At 49.3% G+C, this 19,280-nt stretch overlaps 1 protein-coding gene across 1 annotated transcript; it reads left to right on the top strand.

Annotated features, from left to right (window-relative positions):
• The first annotated feature begins 907 nt into the window (after nucleotides 1-907).
• Nucleotides 908-19,087, top strand: CNNM1 (cyclin and CBS domain divalent metal cation transport mediator 1). Its single transcript, XM_035133728.2, has 13 exons — nucleotides 908-2,570; nucleotides 5,971-6,114; nucleotides 6,956-7,096; nucleotides 7,524-7,693; nucleotides 8,852-8,951; nucleotides 9,973-10,020; nucleotides 11,566-11,628; nucleotides 14,341-14,507; nucleotides 15,248-15,416; nucleotides 16,146-16,262; nucleotides 16,355-16,471; nucleotides 16,743-16,851; nucleotides 18,429-19,087. Exons 1-12 carry the CDS (start codon nucleotides 908-910, stop codon nucleotides 16,820-16,822), a joined length of 2,979 nt encoding a protein of 992 aa, XP_034989619.2. The 3' UTR covers nucleotides 16,823-16,851; nucleotides 18,429-19,087.
• Nucleotides 19,088-19,280: the final 193 nt, after the last annotated feature.

Below are 19,280 nucleotides of genomic sequence, written 5' to 3'. Positions count from 1 at the left end.
GACAGCTCAGATCAGCAGTGCTATCAGCTGAAATCATTGTGCAATACCGACAGCACCTTGAAATCAGCTGCCCTGGTCTCCCTTGCACAAGGAGTGATATATTGCTGCACATTGTCAGGTCAAAAAGTGTTATTGTGGTGTGATTTCACAACCGATTTTGGCCAATATATTGAAAAATTGCACAGCGCTAAAACAGACCATAAAATTTGTGATATTACTATGAAAAATGACAAAAAATTAGTTGCACAGGAGGCAAGGGATGGGGCCACGAACTCCCAGGGATCCCCAGACCCCTAATTGGGAACCACTGATTAAAAACACACTTGTGGGTTAATAATTACTTGTTTTCGTCAGGTCTGATTGAGCCCCTCGGTATCTGCAGGATTTGACAAATTCATATTATTTCATTGCATTAAAAAATGAAACCTCCCATGTCTACATTCATTTTGTCCAGCGGATTAAAGCAAGTAATTAGGCAGCAATCACGAGCTTCATACCCATCCGCTATAATATATGCACAGAATCCACTACTCTCTTTGCTCCAGGATCCGATTTCCTTCTACTCCTCCTCCTCCTCCAAGCCTTACGACCCCACTAAGGGAGCAGCAATGTGAGAAGCAGAGACCCACGGCACCCGTACTTCTGCTGTACACCAAGACACCTTCTCAGACGGCCGAACGAACTCCTTGGACAACACCCTCCCCTGCCCCGTCCCGCGACGTCACAAGGGACCAGGCCAACGGATGATGGGCGGAATCTCGAACTCCGACTCGAAGTCAACAATTTGCATCCGCCTGAATCCGGAGGGCGCCGAGCATCTGCACGCCTCCCGCCTCGCCCGCGCACGCTCTCGGCCCCGGACAGCGCGGGGGGCCCGTGGGCGGGCTAGCCGGGCGCCGCTCGGCCAATGAGACACACCGAGGGGCTGGCCGGCCCGCCCCACGCCCACGTGGCCCGGCAGCCGCTCCCACCCCCCGCGCCGCCGCTGCAGTATCACGTGCGGCCGGTGGCTGCCCTTCGGAGCCCTGCTTGGAGCCGCGCGCACGGGATGCTGAGGATGGTCGGCCAGGCTTGGAGCCGCTTGGGGCCCGGGCTGGAGCGCCGCAGCGCCTGCTGCTGGGGCCGGAGCCGAGGCGCGGTGCTGCTGCTCTTCTTCTCGCTATCGCCGCGGCCCCCTGGCGGAGCGGCGTGGCTGCTGGGGCTGCGGCCGGAGAGCACGGCCCCGGGGCGCGTGTGGCTCGAAGGGGGAGCGCTGCGGGCCGTGGAGGGTTCCCGCTTCTTGCTCCGCGTCTATTTCCAGCCGGCGGCCGAAGGCAACACGAGCGACGGCAGCGGCGGCCCGCGGCAGGAGATCGAGCGACGGCTGGTCTTCGTCGAGCAGCCGACCAAGGCGGAGCGCTGCCCGGAGCGCAGCGCCTGGGCCTCGGATGTGGAGGTGCTAGGGCCTTTGCTCCCCGGGGGCTCGGCCGGCTCGGCTTTGGCCGAGGTGAGGGTCCGGCAGCCGCGCAAGGGCGAGTCCGGCGCCGGGCCCGAGGGGCGCCGCTTCTCACTGTGCGCCTGGGACGGGCGCGCGTGGCAGCTGCACGGCGCGCGAGGCGGCTTCGCGCTGCAAGTGCAGGCGCCGGCCGCGGGCTTGTCGGCGGGCTTGGTGCCGCTGCCCGCCGAGGGGTGGCTGCGGGTGCTGGGCGCGCTGGTGCTGCTGGGTCTGTCGGCGCTCTTCAGCGGCCTTCGCTTGGCGGTGTTGTCACTCGACCCGATGGAGCTGCGCGTGCTGCGCAACAGCGGCTCGGCCGCCGAGCGCGAGCAGGCGCGCAAGGTGGAGGCGGCGCGCGGCCGCGGCGGGAGCGGCACTTACCTCCTGTGCACGCTGCTGCTCGGCCAGGCCGGCGCCAACGCCGCGCTGGCGGGCTGGTTGTGCGCCTCGCTACAGGCCGTGCACAGCCCCTTGCCCGAGGCAAGCCAAGGCGTGCCCTGGCTGCCGGTGCTCATCTGCACCGGGGTCGTTTTCCTGGGCGGGGAGGTGTTCCCCTACTCGGTGTGTTCCCGCCACGGGCTCGCCATCGCGGCGCACACGCTCTTCCTCACCCGCCTGCTCATGGCCGCCACCTTCCCGATCTGCTACCCGCTCAGCCGCCTTCTGGACTGGGCCTTGCGCCAGGAGCTGAGCATCTTCTCCACGCGGGAGCGCCTGCTGGAGACCCTGCGCGCTGCGGAGCCCCATGACCTGGTGAGCGAGGAGCTGGCCATGGTGCAAGGCGCCCTGGAGCTGCGCACCAAGATGGTGGAGGACATCCTGACGCCCCTCAGTGACTGCTTTATGTTGCACTCGGATGCCATTCTGGACTTTGCCACCATTTCCGAGATCCTGCGCTCAGGCTACACACGCATCCCGGTCTACGAAGGCGAGCGGCGCGACAACATTGTCGACTTGCTGTTCGTCAAGGACTTGGCCTTCGTGGATCCCGATGACTGCACCCCGCTGCAGACGGTCACCCGCTTCTACCGCCGCCCGCTGCACTGTGTCTTCCATGACACCCGCCTAGATGTTCTGCTCAAGGAGTTCAAGACGGGTGAGGGCCCGGGGCCCCAGCCGCTCGCCTCCCGCCAGCATCACATGCCTCTCTGCTCCCTGCGTGCCCTGCTTGCGAGGTACCCTGGGACTCCACATTGCCCCCTCCTGCCCTGGCCTGCCCTGTTGTCTTAGCTTAGTCTTGTCCTGCCTAGGTAATGTGGCTGGACTCCTGGGAGAGGTGCAAGGGTGGGTCTGTCTGTTTCTGTGTTCTTGTCATGCATGGCTCATGCAATCCTCATATTCCCTAGACCTAACTGAGTAAGCAATGCTCTCCTGGAGCTGCTTGGGAAGGAATGCATTGCTGGGTAGGCCTAAGCCCCCCCCCCAAAAAAAACCCTGCACCCACTGTGCATAAACTCATATGTACTGAATATTCTGCTCTTAGCTGAGTGATTCATGCATTTGCCATTTAGCCCTCCTTTCACAGCAGCCTGAACCTGGTCTGCCAGTTCCTTGCCTTCAGCAACTCTTGTAAGGAAGATGACTATGCTATAATCTGCCTATTCCAGCTGAGTGTTAGGAATACAGCATGATATACTTGCTGTGGGCATATGAAGCTACCAAGTCAGACTATGGGTCCATCTAGGTTGGTGCTGGTAGCAGTTCCCCAGGATCTTGGCTAGGGCTCTTTATTAATCCTATCTAGAAATACTAAGAGTTAACCCTGAGACCTTCTGCTTGAAAAGCATGTGCTCTACTACTGAGTTATGGACCAGTTCTCAGCAGAGAGTCTACTGAAAATAGCCCCTCCCATTGCGATCTGTGCACCTGCCTGCAGTTACAAGATAGCTGCTAAATTGGCTTCTCTTACACCAATTTAAAATATCACACAGAACAGCACCTCTCATATATACAGATCCACACTAGGCATTTAAGGCAAATTTGGTGCACATTTCAAGGACATGACTTCCCTCAAAGAATCCTGGGAACTATAGTTGGCTAAGGGTTCTGAAAATTGTATCTTTGAGGGGAAAGCTACAGTAGGAATCTGCAGCTTGCTAGATACCAGGTTGTTAGAGGGAAAACAGAACAGAAAAGGGTGCAAGAAATAGTAGGGAACAATATAGCCAATATTCCAATGTGGCACTCCAAATGCTGTTGGACTCCAGTTCCCATCAGCCCCAGCAAGGGCAGCCGGTGGTCAAGGATCATGGGAACTGTAGTCCAACAACATCCGGAGGACCACATATTTCCCATTCCAAGTATAGATTGTCCAACTAAATGAAAAAGATGGGCCAAATAGCACTAGACTTAACTGGGATTGGGAATGAGTATGTGGCATCCTGCAGTGCTGCTGTTAGGGAGAGAGAACTAAGGTTGTAGTTTTGCTATATAAACATAGCATCAGACAACTTATTTTGTGTTCAATATTGTACCTCTCATCAGTTAGCATTGTGCACCTTAATTGTTAGGGATATGTGTGCACACTGAACCAGAGTAATCCCATGTTTAAGATTTGTCCAGTGGTGGTTCTACTTAGTCATCCCTCAGTGATGCTAGGGGTCACTTGGCTGAGTTGCAGCTGTTTGTGCCAGACACAGGCAATCTAAAGCAGCTGCCCTTTTGAAAAGCAGGGAGTTTTTATGTTTGGTCTTGAATTTGCCTTCTTTAATCTCCAGGTGTGCAGTACAGGCTCCCCTGACGCTGTTCAGCTTTGCTCTGGCCATATGGAAATCATTAATACCCATTGATGTTGTTCAGGGTCACCATCATTCACAATTTTATTGTGAACCTTGTGATATCTGGTGCCAAAGCTGCTGCAGCAGCTGAAATTGTGGGAATTTTGCCCTATATGGTTTTTTTTCGTTTGTTTGTTTTTTAAATATCTTTTGGAAGTTGCCTCTGCAGTACAGTTGAAGAAGTTCAGAAGCCTTGGGGCAAACAGCAATAACTGCTTCTCTCAAAAACTGATGAGGGGGTTAGTACATACATTGAAACGTACCCAGTTGTGTGAGCAGATGGAATGAACTCAAAGGAGTTCTCACACCTAATTTAGTATTAACACAAATGGGCACACAGAGGAGGCTGCACCTTTGAATGCTGTCATGTTGGTGATCAGAAAGCATCAGGGTGGGTAGGAAAAGCTTAACAGACCCAGTCTTAACAGATAATGGGTCTGCACTTCTTAACAGCAGAGACCGAGGCTAAGCATTTATTAGATCTGTGCATCTTGGCTCTCATTCACCTCCACTTTGCTGAGAAATATTTGAAAGCAGCTTTCAGAACTACCCACAGTATGGAAGCTGAGATGCAGCCAATGCTAAATATGACATCTCATGGCCTGTCTTCATTGTTCCTTTTGATGAAGCCGAGCACAATCTTGCTGAGTCATGTTCAGCTTGCTTTCCTCTCAGTAGTGCTACTTCCTAGCAAATTATTCCCCAATTAGATGCTTTGAAATGTTCTTAAAGCAGCATACATGGAAAAGAGCAGCTGCCAGCATTTTCTCAGAGTTAGGTGCAATGCTCTAGGGGAAGAGAATCATATAGAAAATGAGAGGTAAGTCTGGAACCTGACATGTTTCTTCCAGGACCATTGGACCTACGTTCTTTGTTTCAGTGCTCAGGCCCTGTTAAAAATGGAATGTCAGGGTTTGTTTTTTAATCACATTAGAATAATAATCATATGATTACAGTAATACCTCGGGTTACGAACACGATCCGTTCCGGGTCGCAGTTCGTAACCCGAAAAGTTCGTAACCCAAAAAAAGTCCCGAACCGCCATTTTGCGCATGCGCAAAGCACTATTTTCGCGCGCGCGGCAAAAATACTTCCGGGTTTGCGCAGTTCGTAACCCAAGTTGTTCATAACCCGAGGTGTTCGTAACCCGAGGTACGACTGTAGCTGTTTCACACGCCTTGTGAAGTTGGAAGCCTAGTCAGCTCCCATAGCATCTTCCTGGGCACCCATAATGGTTCCTTGGGTGTTTATTGAAGAGTTATTGAATTAATGGCCTTTTCTGTAATACTTTAATCTTGATTTCAGCGTAAGAATAGGATGGGGCATCGGGTTGGTTCATTGCTGAAGGGCGCCTGATTGTATGTTTTGTATTGTCACAGAATCAGTGTTGTTTCCTTGACATTACTCTCTTCCTTCACACCGTTATGGACCTCTCACCTGTACCAACTATCATGACACCTTCCCATTCAGGTCACAGCCCTTTCATTCCACACCGAATAGAATGTATTCCCTAGGTATACATTGCTTACCTGTCCTTGGCGCGGATGGGATAGAATGGAGTACTTTTGCTTTGCATACTCATTTCAAGAGAGGATTGATACCCAACTGAGCACTTGAGTCAATGGGCCCTCAAATATTTTAACTCCTTTTTGTTGGGTGCAGTGGGGCAGTTCACTCGAACTACTGCTCAGCCTGCTTGTGTTCATTCTCTCATTGCAGGTAAATCACACCTGGCAATTGTGCAGCGGGTGAATAATGAAGGGGAAGGAGACCCCTTCTATGAAGTGATGGGAATCGTCACTCTTGAGGACGTTATTGAAGAGATAATCAAATCTGAGATTCTGGATGAGACAGACCTCTACAGTGAGTATTTTGAAGCACAGAGGTGACTGCTCCCCCAACCCTCAAACAAGAAGCAAGTTCAGTCAGAGCCAGTTTTAATTTTCTCACTGTGATTTTATGAATTACGGGTCTCGTTGCTTGACAGAAAGTGAAGCTGCTGCTTCCCACAAGGGTCTGAGGCAATGTTCCTGCATCAGAACCGTTTGGCTAAAGGGTTACATACTAATGGCTTAAGTAATGAAACACTGGGAAAGAGCTGTCGGTCAAGGAAGCTGTCAAGGAAGCCACGTCTTCAGACTTTGTTTCAATGTCATGATTCAGCTCTGAGGCACAGAGGAATTAACAGATTGCTCCTGAGGTTGTACAGAATACCTTCATCTCACCACAACTAGTTTCTGCACTTCTGTGCTTTCATGATGTGCAGCTTGTCAGATATTATAAAACAACTGCTCTGTGTTGCCCTTGAGAGAAGAAACGTTGGAACGTGTAGTGGGAACTCCTTGGTATGCAGAGCAGGGGAAATGTGTACAGTACCTGCATTTTACTGGTCATTGCCCTATAAAAATATCAAGATGGCTCAAGAAATCCACAAATGTCACCCGTCTTAGGAATTCTTGAGTTTGCAGACAGGAGGTTCCAGTTTCAGAACTTTCCCCCAGCCCATCATGCACTCAACGAATAAAAGATTTGAGGAAAGGGAAGAGGAGTTGCATACACTTGAAATCTTCTAGCTGTCTATCTAGAGTCCCAGAAATCATCAGCTTTGTTTTGCTTTCAGGTTCAGGGGGAGAAGAGATGGAGACAGGGCACCATTTGTAGATCAGCAGGGCCATAACACTGTTTTTGCTACCCTGACTTTCAGCTGACAATCGGAAGAAGGAACGGGCCCCGCACCGGGGTCGGAAACCTCATGACTTCTCCATTTTCCGACTTTCGGATAGTGAGATGAAGGTGAAGATCTCCCCGCAGCTGCTACTGGCCACCCACCGCTTCATGGCCACAGGTACCCAGCCTTTCCAAAGCACCTTTAATGATGAGGGTCCAGTCTTTGCCTTGAGCCAGTGCTGTCAGCTGCCATGATGCCTGCATACCTCAAGGAGCTATACTCTTCAGCTTTCCCAGCTCAAGATTCGGCCTGCTTTAGGCCGGGTACAGTGGAAATTATTTGAGCTCCCATTTTTTAAATCTGGAGAGAGAAGTTGATGCGTGCAGGGCACAAATTTTGCCATGGCTAGCAGCTTCCCCAATAAAACTAAGCCAAACCTGCACCGCCTGATTCCAGTCTCCGAACTGGAGAATTCCCTCTGTCTCCTTGAGTTTCCATGCCACCCTTGGTCACCATTTTGGGTTGTCATTGGCAGGTCATAGAAGGCGTAAAGCCCCATCTCACAAACCTCAAAATGCTTTCCTTTCCCATTTTTCCCTTGCAGAGGTCGAGCCCTTCAAGCCCCCGTATCTCTCAGAGAAGATCCTGCTGCGGCTGCTCAAACACCCGCACGTCATCCAAGAGATGAAGTTTGACCACAAGAACAGGCGAGCCCCTGAACATTACCTCTTCCAGCGCAATCGGCCAGTTGACTACTTCGTGCTCATCCTACAGGTTGGTCAAACATTCCTTGAGAATCCATAGTCCTGGAGAGTGAAGAGACTGCTAAGTATAGCTCTCTCTCACACACACACACCCCTTGGATCTACGAGGCCTTACTTCCCCAGCTGGATTTTAAAAGTGCTGCAGCCTAGATAAAGGAATAAAGTGTTGGATTCCAGTCCTTTTGCGCTAAAGTTGACGATGTTCTAAATTTGCTACCGGCGAACCACCCATAGGAAGTCCTCTTACACATGGGCATCGCAGGATTTATTGGGGGGGGGGGGCAGAAACGAGTTATCTGTGATGCAATTGGTCAGTTAAGTCTTTTAATTTATTTACTTGATTGGGGGCAGCTCCCCCGCACCCCCTGGCTACGCCCATGGTCTTACACTGAGCGAGACCACTGGTGCATCTAGATCAGTATTGCACTGGCTGGCAGTGACTCTCCGGGGTTTAAAGCAGGAGTCTGTCCCAGCCCTACCTGGATATGCTGGGGATTGAACCAGAGACTTTCTGTGTCCAAGGCAGATGAGCCACAGCCTTTCCCTACACTTTCACCTGCATATTCAGCCTCATCTATAATAGACTGCAAGTTTAGTGATGTTTGTAAGAAAACTAGTGTGCCAGAGCCTTGCCAACAGGTAATACTAACCTTTTCTCTCTGTTTTAATATGTTGTTTACAAATCAATATTGGAGGAAACAAACATCTTGTTAGCTTGAGCTTGGCTTATGGCAGCCAGCCACTAGATACTCCAGTATACTTTTCTCCCTGCCCAAGGCTGGCTTTTATCCTTAACCCCCAACGCTGGAATCATTCTTCCTGTGTCCCTTCTGTTGATGCTTCAGACTCCTATCAGGCAGTCACTTCAAGCCTATCAGGTCTGGGCTCTCTGTTTGTCAAGGGGCCCTCACTCCTAACTTGTTTGTGTCTCCCATTATCCTGTGTTTTTTCCTACTGATGCCCCAACAACCTTGGCTCACACCTTCTGCTTTCTACTTTTATGAAGGAACATCCACACTATCTGAGCAAACAGTCTTTGTTTCGGTTCAAAGCAATTTTGCTAAGGTGCACTGGCTTTGTTTTCCTTCCTCTCTCTTTTTTAATGAATGACCAAAGATTGTGAGGACAAGGGTTGAGTTGCCTTTCCATTCTTTTTATGCTTCTTCAGGGGAAGGTGGAGGTGGAAGTGGGGAAGGAAGGCCTGCGTTTTGAGAATGGAGCCTTCACATACTACGGAGTCCCAGCTATCATGGCTGTTGTCTGCTCAGGTAAAAATACAGAGCCAGCCACAGAATGAGTTGAGGGAAGCCCCAAGGAAGGCGCTTTTGCTGACGGCAGCATTTGGCTTTTCACAGAAATGCAGAGTTAGCAAATTGTAATAGGGCAGAAAGCGAACAAAAGAAGAGGGAATGCAAAGGTCTGAAAGTAGAGCAAAAGTAATGGAGAAGGCTTGGTAACTCTGCTAAACAAGCCTGGGGGCCAGCCGTAGTCCTCCCAGCCTGTCTATCTGGCCTGTTAGGATTCTTCCCCAGACAGCACCCTCCTTGAGGGTCCCTTGAACTCTGATAATGCCTCTTGCTTCCCCATATGGAAGGTAGAGAGAGGTGGAGGGATGTGTGCAGAAACTAGCCTACTGTACAAGGGTGAAATTTAGGTTCATTGCTCTGCCCACTGCTAAAAGGCAGTTCCCCCACCCCTGCCCAACTTGGCAGCCTTTCATTTCTGGCCCTTGCCCTGAGCTTTTGGGAGGCGCTAAGCCCACACCATCAAATGCTCTTCTCCATAAGGCCTAAACGCTTCCCCCAAGTACAGTGTTTTGACTTCAGGTATTCATGAACTCAAATTCTGTGCTGCAGCCACCTGAGCATGTACAGTTTGAACAGCCTTACCAGAGGGAAATGGCCAGTGGTTAAGTGGAAGTCACATGGTTGGCAGCAATCTATATGGCTTCTCATGTAGATGTGCAAGAACAAGCCCCCCCCCCGCCCCCAATAACATTTTTGGAACGGCAGTATGGGAAACATTAATGGAAAGTCAGAAGGAGCAGTGTCTGTGAGAGGGGTGCTCTCTTATCCTTGTCAGCTGGCAGACTTTGTGAGATACACTAAAAGCATCTCTGTAGCAGGGACTGCCAATCATCTGTGGCTAGTCCAGGCAGGCTGCAACTGGTATGACCACCCTGGCTTTCCATACCCTTCAGAGAAAGGGTCTCCTCCCTGTACTGGGTAGGGCTGGTACTACAAAGCTCAGACTTGAGACTCACCTTCCATCTGCCTCCTGTATTTTCAGATAACGACGTGCGCAAAATGGGCAGCCTGGCCGGGTCGTCTTTCTTGTGTACGTATTTTCTCCCTGACCTAATCTTTTGCTGATGTGGCTAATGTGGAGCAGGACAGCTGAGGCAGGACATCCCCTGAAACACCTAGTCTATGGATAGAAGACTGGACTTCCTACCACTCCTCTTTCTCACATTCCCTGCCCCTTGTCACTATCCCCCTTCCCAGCCCAGAACAGGCAGTCCTAGTTTTCCCAAACTGCACCCAGAGACTCTGCTGGCCATTATTTTCAAGGGTCCTAACCTCGGCCGCATCCAGCTCTTCATCCCACCTTCCTATCTCTTCATTCACTTCCTCTGTCTCGACAGCCAATCAAGAGGCAATGAAGTGGAGGAGCCCTAATCCTCTCCTGCCCACATCTCTCCTGTTCTGGGTCCAGAAAAAGCTGGAGCTGGTCCTGCACATACCTTAATATGTGTGGTCACTTGACCAAGTATGCATGCATTGTGTGTGCATAACAAATATCCCTGCTCACATGCAGAACACCCACCTTCTCCCTCAAGACAGTAATGCTCCATGCAAATAAGGAAAATCTGTAGGAATAATAGTATTGGCCCCTAACCTTGGGTCCATAATCTCTCTTGAATGCCGAGAAACAACCCTGCTCCTGTCGGCATACCATAATGTATATTTTTGGTGCCGCCCAGTGGTTATTGGTGGAGTTGCATCATGGTTCTATAACAAATGCTCATGACATATTTATTAAAACCTCTTTTTCCATTTGTCCCATGATTTCAAATCATGGGTCCAAGAGGGCCGTTGCTTCTTCTTTTTCTGGTCCCACCAGCTTTACCCAGAATCGGAACAAATGTCAATCTGCAGATTCAGCAAACAAACAAACAAAACCCCTCTAGCACCTATGACAGGGGTCAGCAACCTTTTTCAGCCGTGGGCTGGTCCACTGTCCCTCAGACCATGTGGTGGGCCGGACTGTATCTTGAGAGAGAAAAATGAACAAATTCCTATGCCCCACAAATAACCCAGAGATGCATTTTAAATAAAAGGACACATTCTACTCATGTAAAAACACTGATTCATGGACCATCCGTGGGCCGGATTTGGAAGGCAATTGGGCTGCATCCAGCCCACGGGCCTTAGGTTGCCTACCCCTGACCTATGATTTGAAATCACACAGCAAACAAAAGTGTGGTTGGCCCTAAATATGATGTTAGGTGAGGCGTTGTGTCTGTGAAATAATGTTGGTAGCATACGGAGTGAAATCTCCTTTCAGGGTCCTTATTCTGGTTATACTCCCCACCCCGCCCAGTCTGGAGAGGGTTCTCCATAATATAACCCTACAATACTACGAATACTTAGGCCCTGATCTAGATCTGGCAGTTTGCCTGCCGGACCCTTCTATCTGTTCCCTTTATAAATAGCTGCAGGAAAGACAGCTCCACTCTATATCTGTAAGCAGCTTGCAACTTTCCGAGCTGTAATACTGTTGTCTATCCAGCCTAGTTCTTTTCTGTTCCTTCTAAACCCTTTCCCTTGCTCCTTCTCCTGCCCCCTGGTTTTTGTCTCCTGATTCTGGGCCCCCATCTAGTGCCTGTGTCCGTGTCCCGTACCTTCGCCTTCAGCAGAGGGGAATCTCTGGCTGGCTCCCCAGGTAACTGTATACATAGCACCCAGCAAGAGTTCCCATGCTGCTGCCTGCTGATCCTTTTTCCAGCCCTGCACCTTAGAGTATGGAAGAATACACACTACACTATCCTGCAACCTCATGATTCTGTGCTTAAATGCGAGCTCTTCCTCTAATTCCACATATCGGCATATACTCTGCATGCGTGCAGAAATGAACACTCTTCATATTTTTGCATGTGCTGTGCTTCTCCATAACTGTTACCTATGTGCCTGTGCTGAGCGGTGATCTACATCAAAGGCTGCACATAAAACAGCAGGGATAGCCACTTTCCCATAATTTTTCATACACATAGAGGAGCTGCAAACAATAAATATTGCCTACAAATATGCATGTGTGCATATGCAGAATATGTGCATACACATCCATATACAAATGTGTGCATATGCAGAAATGTGCTGTATATGTTTCTACAGATTCCAAGGAATACACTCAATTGGCCAGTTCTAAAATTAGGGTCTAGGGACATACCTCCTTACGAGATGGGTTGTGGTCTCACTATTGCAGCTGAGCTGTGCATGCTTCCTCATTTCGATAATAGAATTTCAAGCAATGTGTATGGTGCCTGAATTGAGAGGGACCTTCTTTTGGGGGGAAACGAGCTAAGAAAGTGCCAGTCAAAGAAGAGGGGGAAAGCAAGGATTGCATGTGAAAATGGTAAATATGCATTTCCTGTGTAAATCTTACACAAACAGCAGTTAAAATATTAGGAAATTGGGATTGCAGGGAGGTGTTGTTGGGAAAATTTTGTGGAAGCAGTAAGGTGTTTTTTTTAAGTCACTGTTAGAGACATTTCTGCATCTGATGATGTGGGCTCTAGTCTCTGAAAGCTCTTGCCATAAATACTCATTAAGGGCTACAAATCTCTTCTTGTTACTGCAGTAGGTATCCTACAAGGTGTTTGATGTGCTATGGCAAGAAAGAAAAAAGAAAGAAAGAAAGAAAGAAAGAAAGAGATTAGGATCAAGGGAATTAGAAAAGTGGAGAACGTGATATGAAATGTTGCAAGATAGAATAATCAAAAGACAGGGTGGGGATAAGGCTGCAGAAAACATGAAGCTAAAAATATGAATCTTAGTTAGTGGAGAGAATGAAAGAAAAGAGTGTTAACCAGTTTTGGCAGTAATAAGAAAACAGGAAGGTGTGGTGTTGGCAGCGTTGTAGAGGAAAATGATAGTAGCAAAGGATACTGAAGTGAAATCCAATGCTATAAGTGCTGTGTTAATAGGTTTTAGGCTGGTGCTATTCATAGGCGGGAGAGACACAATCTTAAATAGGGTGTGGGCATTGCTTTTTTCACCTCTCAGGTGGGTTCCATTGCCATTCATGAACAAGGTGAGCTCCCCTCCCTGTACTGCACAGGGAAGTTTGAGGAGTGAGTGGAAGAGGAGAGAGGATGCTTACTTTTCAATTTTCAGAAACCTACCCCCTTAATACATTGTAATAAGTTGTTCAGTTTGGCAGCTGATCACCAATGCCTAAACCAGCCCCTTGAGCACCATAAAGCAATATGGAGGGAAAGTTTCAGCATGGAGTAGGAAAAGGTCTCCCCTGAACAGTACTAGCAGGTTCCTGTTCCAGGCTGACTAGAGCCCTGATTAAAGTCACTTCTCTTAGCGTGTGGGGGTCACACACCTCAACATGTTGATGGGTGCATGCTAAAACAGGCAGATCTTCCACTGAGGTGCCCAAATTTCTACCAGGAGAAGAAATTAAGCAGATCAACAACCCACTTCTTGTTCTCAGTGCTGCCCAAACTGCTGTAGACAAAGGTGCCACTCAAACCTGCAAAGGGTTGTGTCTATGTTATTCAGTGACTCGGTTACATGCTCTCAGGCTCATTTGGAAAAACTGAGCCATTTCTGTTCCTTGTCAAGCAAGAGAGAGCCAGCAGTTTCTCCAGTTTTTACTTCAATCTCTTCTTGCTCTATTCCCCATCAAGCCTGCTTATTTTTGAAGCAGGCAGAGCTACAGTGGTGACCTGAATCCACATCATGTGAATAATCCCTCAAATTTTCCTCTTGCTAATATCCTTTCTGCATAGTCTTGCAGCAAATCAGCTTGAGAAGCATGGTGTGGGCTTGCGTGCTGTTGGCTTTTTTGGAAGAGCAGATGTTGGTTTAAAGCAGGGGTTGGGTGGGGGCAAAATCCTTCCGTAAGCAAGCTGCTCCCTTCAACCCTGCTGCCTGTTGTATTTATTATCTGCCATGCCCCAGCCCTGCTCAGCATTCTTTCTCCTTGAGCAAGCCTGTGACATTAACCCCAGAAGCTACCCTGGTCAGGCCAGCCCTATCGTTAGGCAAAGTGAGTCAGTTACTTCGGGTAGCAGAATGGAGTGGAGAGCTGTTCCTCCTAAGTTGCCCAGCCACTCCCATCTGCATGTACTTCATGAAGCCTGCTGCTTCAGGGCCAATAGAGGACTCTGATCACATCAACATGGTTTGAAGATTCACCTGTCAGCCTAGTTGACAGCTGTATGGAAACAGAAAAGGTACATTTTGTCCGCCTGCAAAATGTTTTGGGCTGAGACTGCCGTGGATTTCATGGCTGGAGGTGATTGTGGCCAAATTTACATGAGGAGGGACTTGAGAAATGCTTCCCCAAGAGCCTGCACTTTAGCCATAGCCTCTTCACTGGGAGGGATAATGGTTTTGCTCACTGCTTCCTCTTTGTCTCTAGTGAATCAGTCACCATCCCGTTGCAGTGGATTAAACCGCTCGGGTGAGTCCCCCATCCGAGAGCGCAATGACTATGGAGGCAGCAGTACCCAGCTCTACAGCAGCAGCAACAACATCTACACGCCAGATTACTCCGTGCACATCCTCTGTGATGTGCAGTTTGTCAAGGTATCTGCTGGACTGGGTGACTGGCGCAAGTGCAGACTCCTGGCCGCTTCTTTGGGCATTTTGTGGTACAAGGCTGTCCTATATGTAAAAGCTGTTAATCAGTTGAACAGTCAAGTAACATCGACAGCATGCAGAACAGAGAGCTGATCCCTGGTGAGATTTCAGCCTTGAGTTAGGTGGACGGAAATGAAAAGGCAGAGCAGCAGCAGCAACAACAATAATAATAATATATTACCCCACCCATCTGGGCGGCTTCCAGCAAAATGTTAAAATACAATAATTCATCAGATATTAAAAGGTTCCCTAAGCAGGGCTGATAAATGTTTGATAAAGAAACAAAGATGGAAGGGAGAGGGTTGACAAATAGCACATCACACAGAACTTGCAAGGCTCTGGGCTTCTGTAGACATGTTTGTTTTGAGGCAGGTTCAGGCATCCTTGTTATCCTTTGGTTGCTGAGACACAGCTGTCTTTCCCTGAGGACGGATGCTGCTGGACCAGACCAACACCCCGTTTCCTACCAGGTGCCAATGGGAAAGCCACTAGCAGGGCATGAAGGTGGCACAGTTTTAAAGATAGTAAAGGCGGAAGAGATGTTGCAGTGAAATGGAAGAACTTCCAGTAGTTGAGTTGCAAAGGGATGGGGATGTGGGTTGTAGCAGAAGATGCAAGGTAGATTTTGGCGATGATGAACAAAAGCGAGTCATCTGAATATATGGGTCCCTCTCTCCCATGCCCAGATCACACGGCAGCAGTACCAGAATGCGCTGGCTGCCAGCCACATGGATAGCTCACCCCAGACCCCTGACATGGAGGTTTTCAATGATGCCGATTCCACAAAGGCACCCACCGTCAGAGGCACTCCACAGACCCCCAAGGACGACCCTGCCATCCTCCTGCACGAGAGAAGTAGGTACAGCTTGAGGCATGTTCTGACCGTGCAATGGTGTACAGTAATGAACACCGTGGTGAAGCACATTCACTGCCGATTTTGACAAAAAGATTTTGCATGTGTAAATTGCTTGTGCGCCCATCCTGGAACAAAGGCTCAACGTGAACAAAGGCTCAATGTGAATTAAAACCAGGCCAAATGGGAGAAAGCTAAATTAACTGTTAACAGCCCACCTTTGACTTTAGCCCTGGTCATCTTTCACGCTGATTTGTTGCCAGGGCCGGTGGGTCTATTTAGGTGAACTAGGCAGTTGCCTAGAGCGCGTAAATGGAGGGGGCGCAAAACCCCAGCGCCACCGCCACCCTCCCATGGCGCGCACTCGCGCTCCTCCTGCCTATGGAGGTCCTATGGAGCGCGAGCCAAAAGGAGAGCTCAGCGCTCTCCCGCCTATAGAGGGGACACTGTGTGAGCTCCTCAGTGGCTGCAACGAGCGAGTGGCGGCTGTAGCTGAAGCCGCTGAAGAGCTCACAGCATGCCCTCCATAGGCGGGAGGGCGCTGAGCTCTCCTTTTGGCTTGCGCTCCTCCCGCCTATGGAGGGGACGCAGGGGCGCCAGGAGGTGATTTTGCCTAGGGCGCAAAAAGCCCTAGCACCAGCCCTGTTTGTTGCCACCCTGTATCCCACGCTTGAAATGTACACATGTCCTGGCACATTTGCTGTGGTGGTTTCTCCTTCTGAACCTTGCAGTTAGCCACTCAGACCTGCATCTTAAGAGCCCAACAGACTCCGTGTTCCTGCACATGGAGGGAATCCCTCACATCCAGGAGGAGGTGGCAGGCTGCCTAGAGACCAGCACGCAGCAGAGTAAGTATGTTGGCAGCACGGTGGCATTTAGGTGGGCCAGGAACAGGGAGAGAAGAGTGTTGTACCTTATCTTGGATATTGTTGCCTTGCAGAAAACGAGGGCTGCCTTTTCAGGCTAGAACCTGAAACTTCAAACAGAGAAATGGAGATGAGCATATCCCCAAGTGGCCCAGAGGAGCCCCTGGGCAAGAAGTTACTCCGGACCCTTAGTAAGTCACATCAAAGGCCCTGGAGGGGATAAATGAGGGGCAGCTGTGCACTTGTGACCACTTGAGCGTAGTCCTGCTCACCACTGGGGAGGGATGGTGGGGCGCAGCTCCTAGGGAGGAAGGCTGTAGATTCACCAGCCACCAATCTGCTTGAAATTCCCTGAGCCTGTGAAGTCGTGGCCGATGTGTTAGGCCCTAAGGGTCTTGTACCCTCCCATTGCCATTTAAAGCTGGGTGATGGTCTGCAACAGTGTACTACTTGACATTGCAGGTGGGAGGAGGAGAAAACCGTCAGCAGATAGCGAAAAGGGTTCAGATGATAATTCCAACTTCACACCTCTCATCACATGAGTGGCAACATGGCCTTGCCCCGCCCACAGGTGAGTGGCATGTGTTGCTGTGTTCTTAGCACTGCTGGCCTCTCATGAAGCTATGTACATCAGCTGTGAGCTAGGCACACGAGTCTCTGCATATGTGTGTGTGCGCGCACACACACACACACACACAAATACCATTCTGTTAACTTCTTGGTATATGGGATTTTTCTATTTCTTCAGTGGTCCTTCACCCCTTTGCTGTGCAATCCCAGTACTGAAGCTCTATTGTGCGGTGGTGTTTTGTTGTTGTTTTAAATAGCATGTCTCATTTCATGAATGTGAAACTTTGGTGGTTTTTTAAAGAAGCAATTCTGTGCTGTGGAAACCAGTGTTAATGTTCATCCGGTTCCATGTATTCTTGAGAGGGAGAAATTGGCTTTCTGATAGTATCACATTTAGAATAAGTGGACCAACCACAAAATGTGTTTCCCCAACCCCTAAAGGGGAATTGTCTTGTTCATGGCGCCAGATAATCTGAAAGAGGAGTTATTATATTTTAATGGTTATATTTTATATGAGCACCCATTATCACGGGTCAACCTTCTCCCTGCTGTGCTATAATGCTCTAGCAGCTGCCAGCTCCAGAACCAGATCCTTTAAAGCAGGAGTTCCCAAATTGTTGTCTGCAAGTTTCAATAAGGTAGTCCACAACATCTGTAGATTGTGGTTGAAGATGGGAGACGGCATATCTATCACGTTAAATATTCCTATTGCTTTTTCATTGCTGCTTTTACTGTTTATATTGTATTTTATTGTGTTACATTCTGAAACCGTAAAAAAGAAGCAATGAAAATGCAGTTTTAAATTGTGCATCATCTAGCATATCATATTACACTTGTTGCAGCAAGTAGAAAAATCAGGTTTTTCAAAACCCTTAGCAATTTCGTAGTGGTCTGTGGGGTAAATAAGTTTGGGAACCTGTTTTTGTTTTATGGGAAGCACTCTAATTCTGGAGGTTGTGAAGGCATTCCCTCCCCCTTCCCTTCCATATGAGCTGTCAGGTGTTTGAGCAAGTGAATAATTTCCCCCTTTCCTCCATTTCTTTTCTGCCCCATCCCCAATTCTCACATGAACATTCCTAGTCTCAAGGTGCTCTTATTAAAAGGTGATTCAGGGATGATTAGCCTTCGCCCTTCTTTACCGCTTTAGACATTTCCTTTCCCCAATCTCTCCTTTTTAGGCTCAGCTACCACCAGCATTCTGCAAGCTCAGGGCTTCCTGCCAGGTCGTTCTTGGGTGGTGGTGGTGATGGTTTTTAATGTACTTCCCATTCACCAGCTTTTATAGTTCTACAGACCTTTATATCATTCTCAAGAAGCTGTAAACCGCCATGTTGTTTTTGGAGTGGCCACGTTTTACTTCAAAACCAACAGGCTCTTGAGAGGAATGCGCTTAGGGCACACTTGGCTCTGCGCGCAATGGCCCTGTGCTTTTTTCCAAGTGCTGTGTGGAGGGGGCCTGGCCCTGAACTATCACATAAATACAGGGGGCTGCACGAAACACTGTGGCAGGGTCAAAGAGGTCCCCTGCATCTGGTTTACTGTGCTGAAAAGCTTTTGTTGTTTCTCCTCCTCTCTTAGGTCTGCAGCATGACAGCCGACTGTGACAAGATCCATGTGTGCGTGATGGCACCTGCTTCTCTGTCTCACATCAACTACCCCCTACCTCCAGGGCTTGTGGTTCAGATAGCAGCCCTTTGTGCTTGAGAGGTGGCGCCAAAACGCGGAGAAAGCTGAGCAGGGAAGGCCCAGCAAAAGAGGAGGAAACGAGAAGGCAACCGCGAAGTGGTGGTGCGTGTGGCTCCCTGTGGGTCATCTTAGCAGGGCAACGTCCTCACCATCTCAAATCTTACTTTCATGGGGTAATGCCCAGAGGGAGGGGGTGCCCCACGGTCAATCCCCCTTCCTGCTGGAAGTGCCTACCCTTCCTTATGCATGGTCCAGCACAGGGGGCCCCAGTGCATGTTTGTGCAGCCAACAGCATCGTACCATCTGCTCCCTCTTGTATTCATGTCTGTCTGGTCATTATCCCAGATCTGTTGTTCCAGACCCGTTGCTGTTTGTAACCAGCACCAGCTGGCTTTGGGCTGGCAGTCCGAAGGGCAGGTCAGCGCACTGCTCACCTGTCACCTGTGCACACTGAGCAATTTTGTCCTCCACGTCCAGACAAAATATATATATGAAGTTTTGACATCAAGCATCTGTCAGGGAGAAATAAAATGTTCTTGTTTTACATTAAATCAACCCCTTTCACGTGTAGCTTTTGAGTATGTCTTTGAGAAAGGGGCAAACGTACATTAAAGGTTCTGGTGTGAGGGGGCACCAAAAGCCCTTGTCTTAACATTCCTAATGTTTAGTGGTCAAGCTAGAGACCTGAGTCTAGCAGGAGCCGTTTTCAAGCAGGTTTTGTAAGTATTTTACTGGCAAAGGGTG

Source organism: Zootoca vivipara, chromosome 5, assembly GCF_963506605.1.
Source record: "Zootoca vivipara chromosome 5, rZooViv1.1, whole genome shotgun sequence".
NCBI classification, from domain to species: domain Eukaryota; kingdom Metazoa; phylum Chordata; class Lepidosauria; order Squamata; family Lacertidae; genus Zootoca; species Zootoca vivipara.
Note: the sequence above shows the minus strand (reverse complement) of the source record. Positions and strands in the feature narration are given on the sequence as shown.